Below are 12,911 nucleotides of genomic sequence, written 5' to 3' on the forward strand. Positions count from 1 at the left end.
ACTTATTGTGTTTTTAAAACTCTTAAATAATCCACATTGATTCCATCACTTTAATCCCATTTAAAGGGATGGAATCTGTGAGTTTTTCTCCCATGAGACTCGTTGAGCTTCGCTCAAAAGGTGATGAGGGTTCTCTGAATGTTGACTGTGGCGCTTTCTGGGGATTTCTATCCCTGATGCACGTGTGGGAGTCGAGGAGGCAGAGAGAGGAGTGACCACTGGGTGGAGCCTCCACATTGATGGTAGTGACAGCAAAGAGCATGGAGAGGGAAGGGAGGGAGAGGAGGCAGTGTGGAAGTGAGTAAGGCTCCTTCCCAAATGGACTGTGTAAGTGTGCTGTGAGCAGTCTGGGAGCTGATAGCTGATAGCTGCGCCGTGCAGCTGAGAAAACTCGTCACTATCTCTTCCGGCCCGCCCGGAGGAGCCGGCTCCGTCCCCCTGCCTCCTGACATGTGGACGTTCGACTGGCTGACATTAAGTGATTGGATCTAAAAGACGAAGAAGAAGCTGCTGGACTCTGATTTCTTCATACATCGAGGTGAAGGGATATATGAAGAGGAGCTCTTTGGAAACACTGTGAAAGTTACATTTGTGTGAGTTTCTCCTTCAGGTTAGCGCTACAGTTTGCCGATGGCTCAGTGTTAAATGTTGGTGGATAATTGATCCAGAGTTGCTCTGCTGTTTGTGTGCGTAGTCTTTGGAACTGGCCGCTGTGAGACTTTGGTCGCATTGTATTGACTCTGTAACAAATTAAATCAGAAGTTGGAGATTATATATGATTTGCATACAGTGGGTGGATGCTGTATTATTAGTTTGTCTCTGGGAGTGCGTCTGCTGTGCATGCCCTTATTTCCCCTTTGCTTGTGTTGTTGTCAGCACCGGTGAGAGGCGATTCTGCGACTGACATGTGAGATGGTTGAGTACATGTGTGGCAGGTTAATAACTGAGCAACCGGGGCCGTTGGAAGGAGTAAGCCATGTCTGCATGAGTTAAGGGGAATGCTGAAGACATCATCATCATCTAATAAGTGACTCAAACCAGTGAAAGACGATCGGTTCATGTTGCTATGGACTCATGACCATTCAAATAAAATAATTTTGACTTTTTGGGAGTATGGAGATTACCAACAAGTAAATGTCAGGCCTGGAAAATTAAAACCGAGAATGCCTAAGTCATCAGTGTGAGTGTTTTGGCCTTCTTGTGGAATGAGGCTGCTTGTAGACACAAAGGGAGAGCTGTGATCGTCCCACCACTCGTCCCACTGTTCCAGCAGAAACACAGGGCTCCTTCTGCCGTTACCTCTCCTGTCTCAGTCCCCACTCACCTCCTCCTACCCACAGGCCAGGTCAGGTTGGACGCTTCATCCTCCACAACTGATGCTCCTTTTTAATCTTGTGTGTTTTGCAGCAGGTCAAAGATCTTCTGGGTGACCACATTAAAGTACTGACATTCCTCCGGTCCGCTTTGTTACATTATGCCTGGCTTAAGAGCTGAAGGTTTCTGTGTGTAGGAGTGGAGAGGTGGGTGCTGGGGGGCTTAAGGAGTTCAAATATATATATATATATATATATATATATATATATATATATATATATTTATGTATGAATGGCAGTACCTGTGGGATTTGCTGTAGTAATGAGATTCAGCCTCAGATGGGAGATTGGTGGATGAGACGGTCAGCAACAGAAAAAAGTGATTTAAAATGTGAAGCAGCCACTGACAAGAAAGCTTAGAAGCACTTAGTAGGTCTGTGTGTGTGCGCGCGCGTGTGTTTGTGCGAGTGTATGCGTGTGTGTACACCCAACCCCTTAAACGCAATCGATTGTGTATGTGTTGTGTGTTGAATACATTAAACCTCATCATGAAGTAGACTGCTTCTTGTTACTGTTAGGCCTTTTATTGGTCCAGGCTAAAGGTTGATTGATTGAAGCCTGTAGGGACCTCAGGGGGGGTGGGAGGGGTGTTGGAAGGTGGGATGTAGCATGTTCAAAGGGGACTATCTACATGTAAAAGGGCCAAGGCTTAGGCAGGATTGCCGGTCTAATTCAGCTGGTGGACGAGGGTTTTAGAAAACGGTTGATCCGGTTTGTGTTTTGGAACAAGTCATGGACGTTGTATAGTGACGTCATTACCAGTCACTATGTAGACTTCTTCAAAATCAAATTGTATACACGTGCCCGTCTTTACACATCTATAAAGTCAGCAGGCTGTAGGTGCTGTTATTTACTCACCGATGTCCCCCTCCCCCCACTGTATAACAGACAGCCAGGATAAGGACAATTATTTAGTGAATGTCTTTTTTTTTTTTTCTTCCCCTGTTCCTTGTGTGCTGATGTGACTCCCTCAATTGGGTCACATCTGCAGGGAGGAGGAGGGGGCTTAGAGAACCTGAGAGCACTTAAATTTCTAATTTCCTTATTTTCCAAGGAGAGTTCTTCAGTGATCTGGGTGGAAATGAGACGTCTGCCTCTTCTGCCAGGACGGCAGTCAGGACGTGTATTAGTTGGCTCTGCCGCTGTGGGAGAGGGAGATATAATTGGTATCTCCCTTGATGTCACTTCCCCAGCGTGCTCTGCTGACCCAGCCCTCACTAAAAACTGCTTCGCCCATCTAGGAATACTGCAGTCACTTTCGAATGCAAAGGACACAGGCATTGCTGATTTAGGACCCAGTGCATCGCAACTTTACAGATACAAGAGAGTATGTAGAACACTGAATGTAGTAGATTGCACCGGGTCAAGATTGGATACCAGGCTCACTCTGAAATGGAAATTTCTAAAGGTTTCAAGTCATAACCTCAAATCAAACAGCAGTCGGCAGTAATGAGGGGCTGGATATAGCAGAACTCTGATTATAGAATCCCAGATTTAGCAAAAAATCCCTTCTGTCACTTTGTTACTATCGTTTCATATTACTTGGCTCTATTTTGGTCTCAGGAAACTCCTTAGTAAAGACTTGGACTGAATTTGGTTCGTAAAAAGGATTATCTTTTTAAAATGTAATGTGTTTTTGTATATTAAGTGTTCTGAATGGTGGAAATGGTGAACTGAGTGATTGTGAGTGACAGTTTTGCAGCTTCTGTAATTGTTTCTGTCTGAATACAGAAGCCTGGACAGTTTCAGTCAGATGGCGTTCGCATCGAAAGGCAGAATGAAAAAGCAAGTTGTTGAGTAATGACTTGGTGCCAGGCACATTGGAGGGATGCAGTGTGCTTGTCCATCCTGGGCAGTGGCATGTGGGTGTTATGCATGGGTGTGCATATGCAAATGCATGTGACTGAAACCTGTTTGCACAAATGCACGCCTCCATGCATGCATGTGCATAATTCCCGTGAATGACACTTGTTCCAGGCAATGTCAGTGGGCGGACTGCGTTTCTTTTTCAGTCTGCTGATGGCACTTCAGTCACATTACTGTAGGACCTTAGACGAGATGGACAAGGAGGGATTCACCTATGCAGAAAAGAAAATACCATATTTTCTTAAGTGATTATAATCAAAGTTTGTCGTTCGTGCTTATACAAAAACAGCATTATCCTTTTAGTTAGTGTGCTTTCTGTATTTCTGAAATGTATTATTGGTGATATACGCAGACGTTTGCTGAATAAAAGCTGGGCAGATGAAGGAGAAATGGGAAACTCTCACCCACTCGTTGCCCACCTTTGGCACCCGCATTGCTTGGGGGTTTCCCCTGGTCTTGTTGTGTGGTCTTATTTATTGTGGGCCCGGGAGGGCAGTAAAGGGTGTACCCCGTTAGGTCTTTGAATAACTGCTCGGTCTGGATGAAGTCAGTTGATATATATATATATATATATATATATATATATATATATAGGGAGTGGTAGGACAGCTCTTTGAGTGGAAAAGACTACCCTTCAATTGAATGACCTGGATGCCATCACGAATCTGTGGCACTAATTTTATTCAAGCTTCTTGTTTCCATCCTCAAACGATCACTTTGCTTAGTTTTTCTTCTGTCCTCTCTTTGGAGTCAAATTATAGTCCTCGCTCTTGTCAGTCCACAGCGTTCCAGGTTTAGAAGACGACTAAAAGCAGTCCCTTGTCAGTCCCTCTCTTTTTAGTCGTCTTCTAAACCTGGAACGCTGTGGTTGTTTGGTGTTGGGACCATCCCGTGCTGTGTGCCGCGGCCCAGCCTGACATCATGTCTCCAGAAGGAGGGATGAACTTCCTGCTTCCAGCTCGTCCTCCCTTTCGCTCCTGTTTGTGTTGTTGAATACACGGTCCAGTTCTGGGTTCACTCAACTTGACATTAACTCACCGGGTCAATGCAGGGTCAATAAAAGCAAAAGGTCCATTCATTCAAAGACGTGTCGGCGCCTCTTGTACATCGTACATCTGGATTCTGAGACACCCACATGATGCTGTCGTGGGAAGATATTGAGGTGTCTGTCTTTGCTCAGCTCTGTCCTGTTGGCTCCCCTACAGAAATAAAACTGATTGTGCAGGCTGTCGTTTCCATGGATACTTTAGCCGCTCGGTATGGATGCTGCTGGTTTGCGGGGGATACTGTGGGTTGTAAGGTATGATGTGTGAAAGGTCAGCTCTGGCTGGACTGCCCCGCTCCCCCAGCTGTCTGAAAACAAAGGTGGAAGACAACGTGGCTTTGTTTTGGTGCTGTTAGACCTGTTTTTTTCCTTACTGTCATTGTCTATTATCATTTGGATGTATGTTGGCACATACTGTCTGGATGGCTGATAGTTTAGTGTGCCAGGTTTGGCTTTCAGCTACTGTAACTATTGTTTGATTGACCCTTCAATACAGATTGATTTAAGTGAGGATTTTACCTCTATACTTTAACTAAATGTTGTAGTCACTATGAAAATGTTCATTTACTTGAATAAATAACATCACTTTAGATATGTGAAGTCTCTAAAGTGCCATAATTCATATTATAAAAGCCTGTCTTCACCTTGTCACCTTCTATTACTTTAAAGCAATCATCCTCAAATTTGGAGGGATCCAGAGAGTCAACCTTAACATTGACCTACTGTGCTTCTGTGGACATTTATGAAAGTTATAAGACAAAGGTTGTTTTTGGCCACTGGGATAAAAAAGCTCACAAATACTGTGATGCTGCGCAAAGACTTCCGTGCAGGTATTTAACAAGTATCACTTTGCAGTCTTACACTTCAGATGGCAGAGTGTACAAAAGCTTTAGCTATGGATGACCATAGAGTCAGCTGGTTTTCAAGCAGGGACTTTCTAAAAGAGAGTAGAGAAAACATGAAAGTGCAAATGTTTCCAGTGCCTTCATTAAGGAAATGAAACCGAGACTGTGCTTCGCCTGCTGTTATGACTAGAGTGCTGATCCTGCTGGCTCTACTTTGTGCTTTCAGTGCAGGTTGGGTCTGCACACGTAGACACACAAGCACACTGTCCATCATCCAGGACAAATCGCTCACTCCTCAGTCCTTGGCAAAGACAAAGCTAATTATAACTACCTTTTGTGTGAGTGATGGAGGACTGGCAGCTCTGTGAGACCTGTCACGTTTGCGCTACTCAGGCACCGATGCTCGGGCCTTTTGAGCTTTTTCCATTTAGTCCCACAAGTAAAGTCTGTGGCCATCCAGTCACCTCTTGATTTGAGGGAATATTAGACATTATGGGGCTATTTTGGTGCACTGGGATTGCCTGTGGGATATGCTTCACGTGTAGGTATGCATAAAGGGTAAAGGTGACTTAACCCTTCATCTCCTCTTTCATCCGTCCTCAGTGCCGGACGACCTCACCCCAGAGGAGCAGCAGGAGCTGGAGAATATCCGCCGGCGCAAGCAAGAGCTGCTGGAGGACATTCAGGTAATGCTGGAAGGTGATATGTAGCCTATTAGGAATTTTTCAAATAAACACGAAGCAGAGGAGATCAAAAATCCCTGGTATATTAGTATTTTATTTCAAATGTCTGCCCTTGCTGGTTCAACAGCTGCAGCTCCTCTGCTTTCTGATTAAACATTTACCTCCAGTCCAGTACAAATTCCAAGGAGTCCTTTGAACATTTCACCCCAAGTGGAATTTTAGGTATTTCCTGTCAGGCCACTTCCTGACTGAACCATTTTTATTTATTGTTTAGGAGTCAGTATTTTGCAGGTTTTCTGTCGACGGAGAGCTTTACTTAAACATCCATGTTATCATCTATCTAGATTAATTATTAAATGCAACATAGGATGGAAAAGTAAGAGCAGCATGTATATAAAGCTAAAAATCTGATAATGCTTTTAGAATTGCGTGCGTGTAAGCAGCCAGTAGAATATCCCTCCTGATTTCCAAACGGAGCCAGGATTCAAATCAGCACTGCTAGATTTCCCTAAAGTGGTTTATTTGATTCCAGCCAGGATGATTTTTTTTGTATATTTTTTTTTATTTCTTTTTTTTGTGCTGTTGGCTCCGGGTCCCTGCTCAGCTCAGCCCTGTCACTCAATAACCAGCAATGATAAGTAAATGGCTCACAGGGGTGACGAGCAGAGGTAAACTCCACATTTCCCAGTGGATGATTTAACTCCCTGAGTCTAAGGGCGCGAGCTGTCACACTCTTTTATGAGCCAGGGCCACCATTGCAACCCCCCCCCCCCCCCATTCACCTTTCCATGGCCACTGCTGGTGCTGCCCCCGTCCTCTCTTCTTCACCTCCCCGCTGGCCTGCACACTGACCCCTCTCACCCTCCAGACTCCCACCCCCTCCATCTCCACCTCCACCACCGCCACCCTCTCTTCTATATGAACAGTCTTTGTTTGCAGATGCAAGCATCTGAGGAATGTGTTGTGACTGTGCAGGCCTTGAAAACACAGATGTCCCTTTGTGATTTGGTTTTTAGTGACTTGGTGTTGTGCTTGTGAGATGATACACTGAAGCTGAATAAAGGGGCTTGACAATCGTACACTTTTCTTGAAGCCTCTCGTGAGAAGCACTGCTCAAATTGTGTGTGTACACACTGGACTCTCTTTCTCTCTCTTTTTTTTTTTTTTAATGCTTCAGTCTATTATTCCACACTTTCATCATGCTGATGTCACTCTCTTCATCCTCTTCCATCTGCAATGCTCTTACTGCGCCAATCTGGCACCGGCGGACCTGGTTTGATCGACTAAATCTGCCTCTTAGGCCATTAATCACTAAAATGCCACACAAAATATAATCCACTTCTTTTTACTCCATTTGCATTGAGGTCCTGAATGGATTCCATTTATATTTAGATTGCTTCTGCCTGTGTACTTTCCTTCCCAAAAAAAAATCCCCACATCACCCAGTCTCTGTTAACAGAGTTATTGTGGAGTGATGCCTGTTTTCACTTCCAGTCTTGACTTGTGTATTGAAATAGTAAAATCTGCTTGGCCTTCACACAAAGGTAAGTCACTCTCCCATTAACACTGCTGAAACAAGTTTCTCTGTATTTTTTATTTTTTTTAATACCAACACTTTGCATGTAGTTTGTGTTGGTTACACCTTCGCACTCCTCTGTGGCGTCGGGAAGATTGGCGGGTGAAGTCGTTGTCATGTCGATATTTAAAAGTGGTATTTGTTCTCCCTGCAGCGGCTGAAGGATGAGATAGCAGATGTGACTACTGAGATCGAGAACCTGGGTTCCACGGAGGAGAGGTAAAGAACCCTGTACCAGACTCTCCCACCCCCGCCCACACGTTTCCCCCCCGCTGTTTTGCCTAAGTTGCCTTGTTGCTTTCCTTCTATTAACTTAGCAAATGAAGCTGTCAATTATTCATGTTTGATGGCCAAGTTGGGCCTCGCATCATACCAAATGCCCTCCCCAAATTGGCTATGCTTTTAAGGCGGTTTAAATGTTTCATTAGGCACACCCCCATGATGGGAGGCCTCATTGAATAATGCAGTGGGTGTACGGGCAGAAGCAGACAATGGAAGGTCTCTGGAGAGGTGCTGCTCGGGTTTAGTCTACTCAAGTGGATAGGGATCCCATCAGCTCCCGAAAATTTCTGAAGCACACTTTTCATGCCTGTAAAACCCATTAAGATTTATAGCACCTTGTTGTGATCAGATTTTCCTGTCGTGCATAATTGTATAAGATGGTCCCTCTGTATTGTCGCGTCAAAAGAAAAGTTAAGGCTGCTGGTGCGAGTGCAGCAGCGGGAACAAGGAGTCACATTAACTGCGGATAAAGATGTAACCATGGCGATGTGGAGTACACTCTGACCTCTGAATTACTCGAGGCCTGAGAAATGAGACATTCCCATATGCAGCCTAACCTTTTTAACATCCTTTTTGCCTGATCAATGCTTTGTCATCTCCACTGAGGAGGAAGGCTGGCCGGCCCCTCTAAATGAAAAGGCACTGAATGCATTTGCCGTAGTGATTTGATCCCCGCTGAAAAAGTTTGACGGTGGAAATTCAATTTGTGATAACACCGTGTGATTTGTATGAATAAGGAGCAGTCAGAAAATCACAGATCAAATCATACCTTTTCTCTCTGAGCTTAGATATTTTTCAAAAGACAGACACTTTGTACGTCTGATCGAGCCTCAGTTGTTTGTCTTTCAACCACTTTTTTTTTCCCTTATTGAATGAGGGGCTAACTGCTCAGCTTGCTCGCTTCAGTATCCATACCTCCAGACCTACGATACATCACATAGACCCCAGTGGACTGGCATGACTGTAGTTTTCTTTTGTTAAATACATTTTGAGAAGATTATACAAAAAACTTGACTTTGACTTATTTTTTGCAATATCATATAAATGAGTAAATATCATTTGGCCAACTTTCAAAAGAAACTTCGATCTTTTTCTGTCATAAACTAAGGATAAATATTTGTCTGTTTTCCTATTTCAATCGATATGCTCTTGTAATTTAGTCATGCTATCACACCAAGGCCATATTCTATTTTTACCACATTTCATTAACGACTACAAATAATAAAAGTGTGCCTTTTGTCTTCTCAGGAAAAATATGCAGAGGAATAAACAGGTGGCGATGGGCCGTAAGAAGTTTAACATGGATCCCAAAAAGGTAGGCCTCAGTGGCTGTTGTGGCTCAAAACGTGCTGTACAGTTGTTCCCACATGTGATATGTAACCTGCTGTGGTCCTCAGGGCATCGCCTTCCTGATTGAGAATGACTTGCTGAAGAATACCAGCGACGACATTGCTCAGTTCCTCTACAAAGGCGAGGGGCTCAACAAGACGGCCATCGGCGATTACCTCGGAGAGAGGTTGGAATAAACAATTTGGTTCTCCGTCTCACCCTCTCCCTCATATTCTGTGACTCCGATTACCAGCACCCCGCCATGTGGTTTGATAAGTGCATCAAATGGAGAGTGCATATTTTCCTTCTTGCTCCCTTTCCTCTCGGTCAGGCCCACACCCATCCTTTCCCAAACACACTTTTATTGGTTCCACATTTAGGTTCCTCTCAAGACAATGTCCGCTACTCGATCACAGCCATCTGTCTTGCATTATCTTACTCGTTCATGAGTAACGTGATCAAGAGCCTCACAACGCAGGAATGCAATTGAAGATTACGCTGGAGAGCTGGGATGGCCCTATGTGAGCGTGAACACATAATACAGGAAATAGTGATGTGACGAGTCGTGTGCACAGCTCGGGGACCGTCGAGCACACGCTGTTGCTGTCAGGGTGTGGTCTGATGGTCTGATGGTCTGGTCGGGGAATGGAGTGCGCGCTGCTCCGATGGATGCTTTCTGTTTGAGTGCGGGGCTCCGCCGTGAAGTTCAGCGACGAGGAGCGGTCGTTGTATAGGAGCTGTGAGATATGATTGGTCATTTGTCCGCTTGAAATGATGGTGACTAATCTCCAAAGAGGCTCCCTATAGTCCCTCAGGACAGATCAGTTACCCTGAAGGGCAGAAAGGTTGAAGATGATGTCATGATATAGATGATAAATAGGAGGTGGGGGGGTTCTCCTCTTGCGGGGTTGATGGAAGTATTTGATTTATCTCTGTCCACACTGGCCCACGCCAGCCACATCATAAACCTTCCCGGTTCTAGGTAGCGAGAGGTTTTGATAAGAAAACATTACAACTTACTAATATAGTATGACTTTGAGTACAAAACCATGTGAGTGACGGGTCCAGTGGTTTTTAGGGTTAACATAAAGACATATAAGTTTTCAGTGTTTTTCAGTAAGTTCATACCTGATATTGGGTGAGTCTCTTTGATTTTAGAGAACTTAAATGAGTTTTCTGTCCGATGTGCTGGTGGACTATCTTCAAGCACAATGATGGGGAAATGCATTAGAAAATCTAGTAGAATAACAGTTGGGAAGAGGAAATGGGTAAACCAGAGGGTGAATATCTCCCACCACTCCCAGCTAATTGCACTCTGATTGTATCTGATTTATTTTCCTGATCCAGAATATCTCATTTCACATTCGTACTGATGAGAGACCTTTTCTTTTTCTTTTTTCTTTCTTTTTTTTTTAGAGATGACTTCAATATCCAAGTCCTCCATGCTTTCGTGGAGCTTCATGAGTTTACAGACCTCAACTTGGTTCAGGCCCTCAGGTAAGACCATGTTCAATATCCTTTGTTTTTCAAATCAACTGTGATTTGACCATTTTCCTTGTGCTGCCGTTCACACAGTGGCTGGTTTCAGTTATCGGCACCAGAGATTTCACTGTGGAAGTGAATATGTTGCCAACTACAGAGGTGTTTCCCTTTTACAGACAGTTCCTGTGGAGTTTTCGGCTGCCGGGAGAAGCCCAGAAGATCGACCGCATGATGGAGGCCTTCGCTCAGCGTTACTGCCAATGCAACCCTGGTGTTTTCCAGTCCACAGGTATTACAATTGTGTCACACAGGGCACTTTATGTGTAGTCAAATGGCAGCAAATATACTTTGTCATATCAGAATTTGATCAAATTAACTTAATTCTGTTTTTTTTTTTGTTTTTTTTAAATCAAATTCTAGATAATACTTTAACTGCTCTGTTGATTGATAAAATTACTATTCAGGAGTGCATTCAGAATGAAAACAACTAACTCTGGAGGCTATATTGGATATACAGACAAATAATTTTCCATAGTGCTCTCGGATCTAATGGCCTGTTGATAGATCTCTTATCTAAAGAGCTTTATTTAGCAGACACAAAGTCTGCAGAGGTGAACCATGTCATGGAAAAGCGTCTGCTCGGAGCATTATTTCCCAAAAGTCAGACAGACGACGGCCTCTAACATGGATGCAGATGGATGAATAATACATGGAACTCCTCAACAGCCTAACAGGGTTTATAAAGTGCTGCAGCATCAGCCCGGTGCAGGCCGTGTGATCTTTCTAGATTTTCAACACACATTAGGGAGCACATTGAGAAACTCACAAAGACATTTACCGGCTCAGACACGCACACAAGTTCACTCCTGCCCTCTCACTTTGCTAAGGGAGCTTCCTCTGTATGTTGCTGTCTGAGCACTCCTCACAGTGCTGTGACTCCGTTTTCATTTCTAAAGGACAACCTTTCTCTAAATCTCATTCCTTTCTCTGTGACAGACACCTGTTACATCCTATCGTTTGCCATCATCATGCTCAACACCAGCCTCCACAATCCAAATGTGAAGGACAAGCCTTCGGTGGAGCGATTCATCTCCATGAACAGAGGCATAAATGATGGAGGAGACTTACCTGAAGACCTGCTCAGGGTGAGCCCTTTGTTCCCCACCATTCATCCTCTGCAGCCTTGTGGCTTATGTATTCACCGCTGACTGCCGTTACCGTAGAATCTGTACGACAGCATCAAGAACGAACCCTTCAAAATTCCCGAGGACGACGGCAACGACCTCACACACACCTTCTTCAACCCGGACAGAGAGGGCTGGCTGCTAAAACTGGGTGAGTGACCGTGTGAGCAGTCAATCAGCCACTTTCATCATTAGGACTGCTCGGGCCTGTATAGCAGAGTCTGTATCGGTGTAAAGCTGACAGCCAGTGTCTGACACAGAATCGATAATCTGTATGTGCCTGTGAGCATGTGTGAATAAGTCCACACACACTCAACCCCAGGACACGTGAAGACATCCGGGCCTCTTTAATGTATTATAAATGTGGACTTGAGATCAGACCACCACATGTGAAAGCCTATGCATTATTGAGTTTAATTAATTAATTATTTATAAGTAAGCAATACCATAAAGGGAAGAAAAAAAAATGTATATATTTTTTTTGAAAACGTTTATTTTAGCCGCAGATATTGTCAAATTGACGGACAGATTATTTTTGTTATGCCTTACTTACTTCTAAAAACAAACAAATACATGTATTTTTTCTTTGTTTTTTTTTTAGAAATGTCTTGAGTTTTAAGCAGGAAAAAAAACAGCCCTGAATGCACTGAACCTTCAACTTCTTTTTCCTCTGAGGTCTCTCTGTGTTGTACAGATTCACAATGAGTACAAACTACAAAGCCTGAATGTAAAAAGAAAAAAGAAAAAAAACATCCTCCAGTCTCTGTGAATCTTTACAACTGACTTTACCAGGGAAAGGGAAGATTTTTGCCTTTTTTCCAATGACTCCTAACCAGCAAATTTTTTGAAGGAAGAAAAACAATCAGGGTGGAAGGTTGACAACTTTTCTAAAACAGAAATTGATGGTGGCTTCTCATGTAGTGCTTTGCTGCAGCCGTCATGGTTCCACGCCAGCTGCGACTCCCTCTTGTGGAGCGATTCGATAATGAAAACGTGTCGACCATGAAAGCTGTGAAGCAGTACATCAAAGCCTCACTGGAACCAAATTTAAAAGGACTGTGGTGCTATAAATCCTTATCATTTAATTTGATTTTTTTTGTTGTTTTCTTTTCCTCCTTGTTTGTTTGTTTGTACCCATGATTTTGGCTGTTGTCTTTCCTCAGGAGGTATGTACACCTGTTCTTCCCCAATGCTAGTCCATCTCTCAGCTCTCAGGTGCTTTCGGTGGTCTGCCATGCTTTCGTTC

General features: G+C 43.8%; 1 protein-coding gene across 5 annotated transcripts in view; it reads left to right on the forward strand.

The window, feature by feature from the left end:
• cyth1a (cytohesin 1a) overlaps positions 1-12,911 on the forward strand; it is a 37,372-nt gene that overhangs the window by 19,220 nt on the left and 5,241 nt on the right. For 3 of the 5 annotated variants that reach the window (XM_080488376.1, XM_080488374.1, XM_080488375.1), the window contains exons 2-9: positions 5,733-5,815; positions 7,543-7,607; positions 8,919-8,985; positions 9,068-9,186; positions 10,416-10,496; positions 10,658-10,770; positions 11,478-11,626; positions 11,705-11,816. In XM_080488376.1, coding sequence (XP_080344502.1) covers positions 5,733-5,815; positions 7,543-7,607; positions 8,919-8,985; positions 9,068-9,186; positions 10,416-10,496; positions 10,658-10,770; positions 11,478-11,626; positions 11,705-11,816 — 789 coding nt within the window. Of the gene's footprint in view, positions 1-267; positions 594-5,732; positions 5,816-7,542; positions 7,608-8,918; positions 8,986-9,067; positions 9,187-10,415; positions 10,497-10,657; positions 10,771-11,477; positions 11,627-11,704; positions 11,817-12,911 lie in introns of those variants that run through there. The other 2 variants (XM_080488378.1, XM_080488377.1) reach the window with 2 other exon arrangements.

This window comes from Lipophrys pholis, assembly GCF_963383615.2.
Source record: "Lipophrys pholis genome assembly, chromosome: 19".
Taxonomy (NCBI): Eukaryota; Metazoa; Chordata; class Actinopteri; order Blenniiformes; family Blenniidae; genus Lipophrys; species Lipophrys pholis.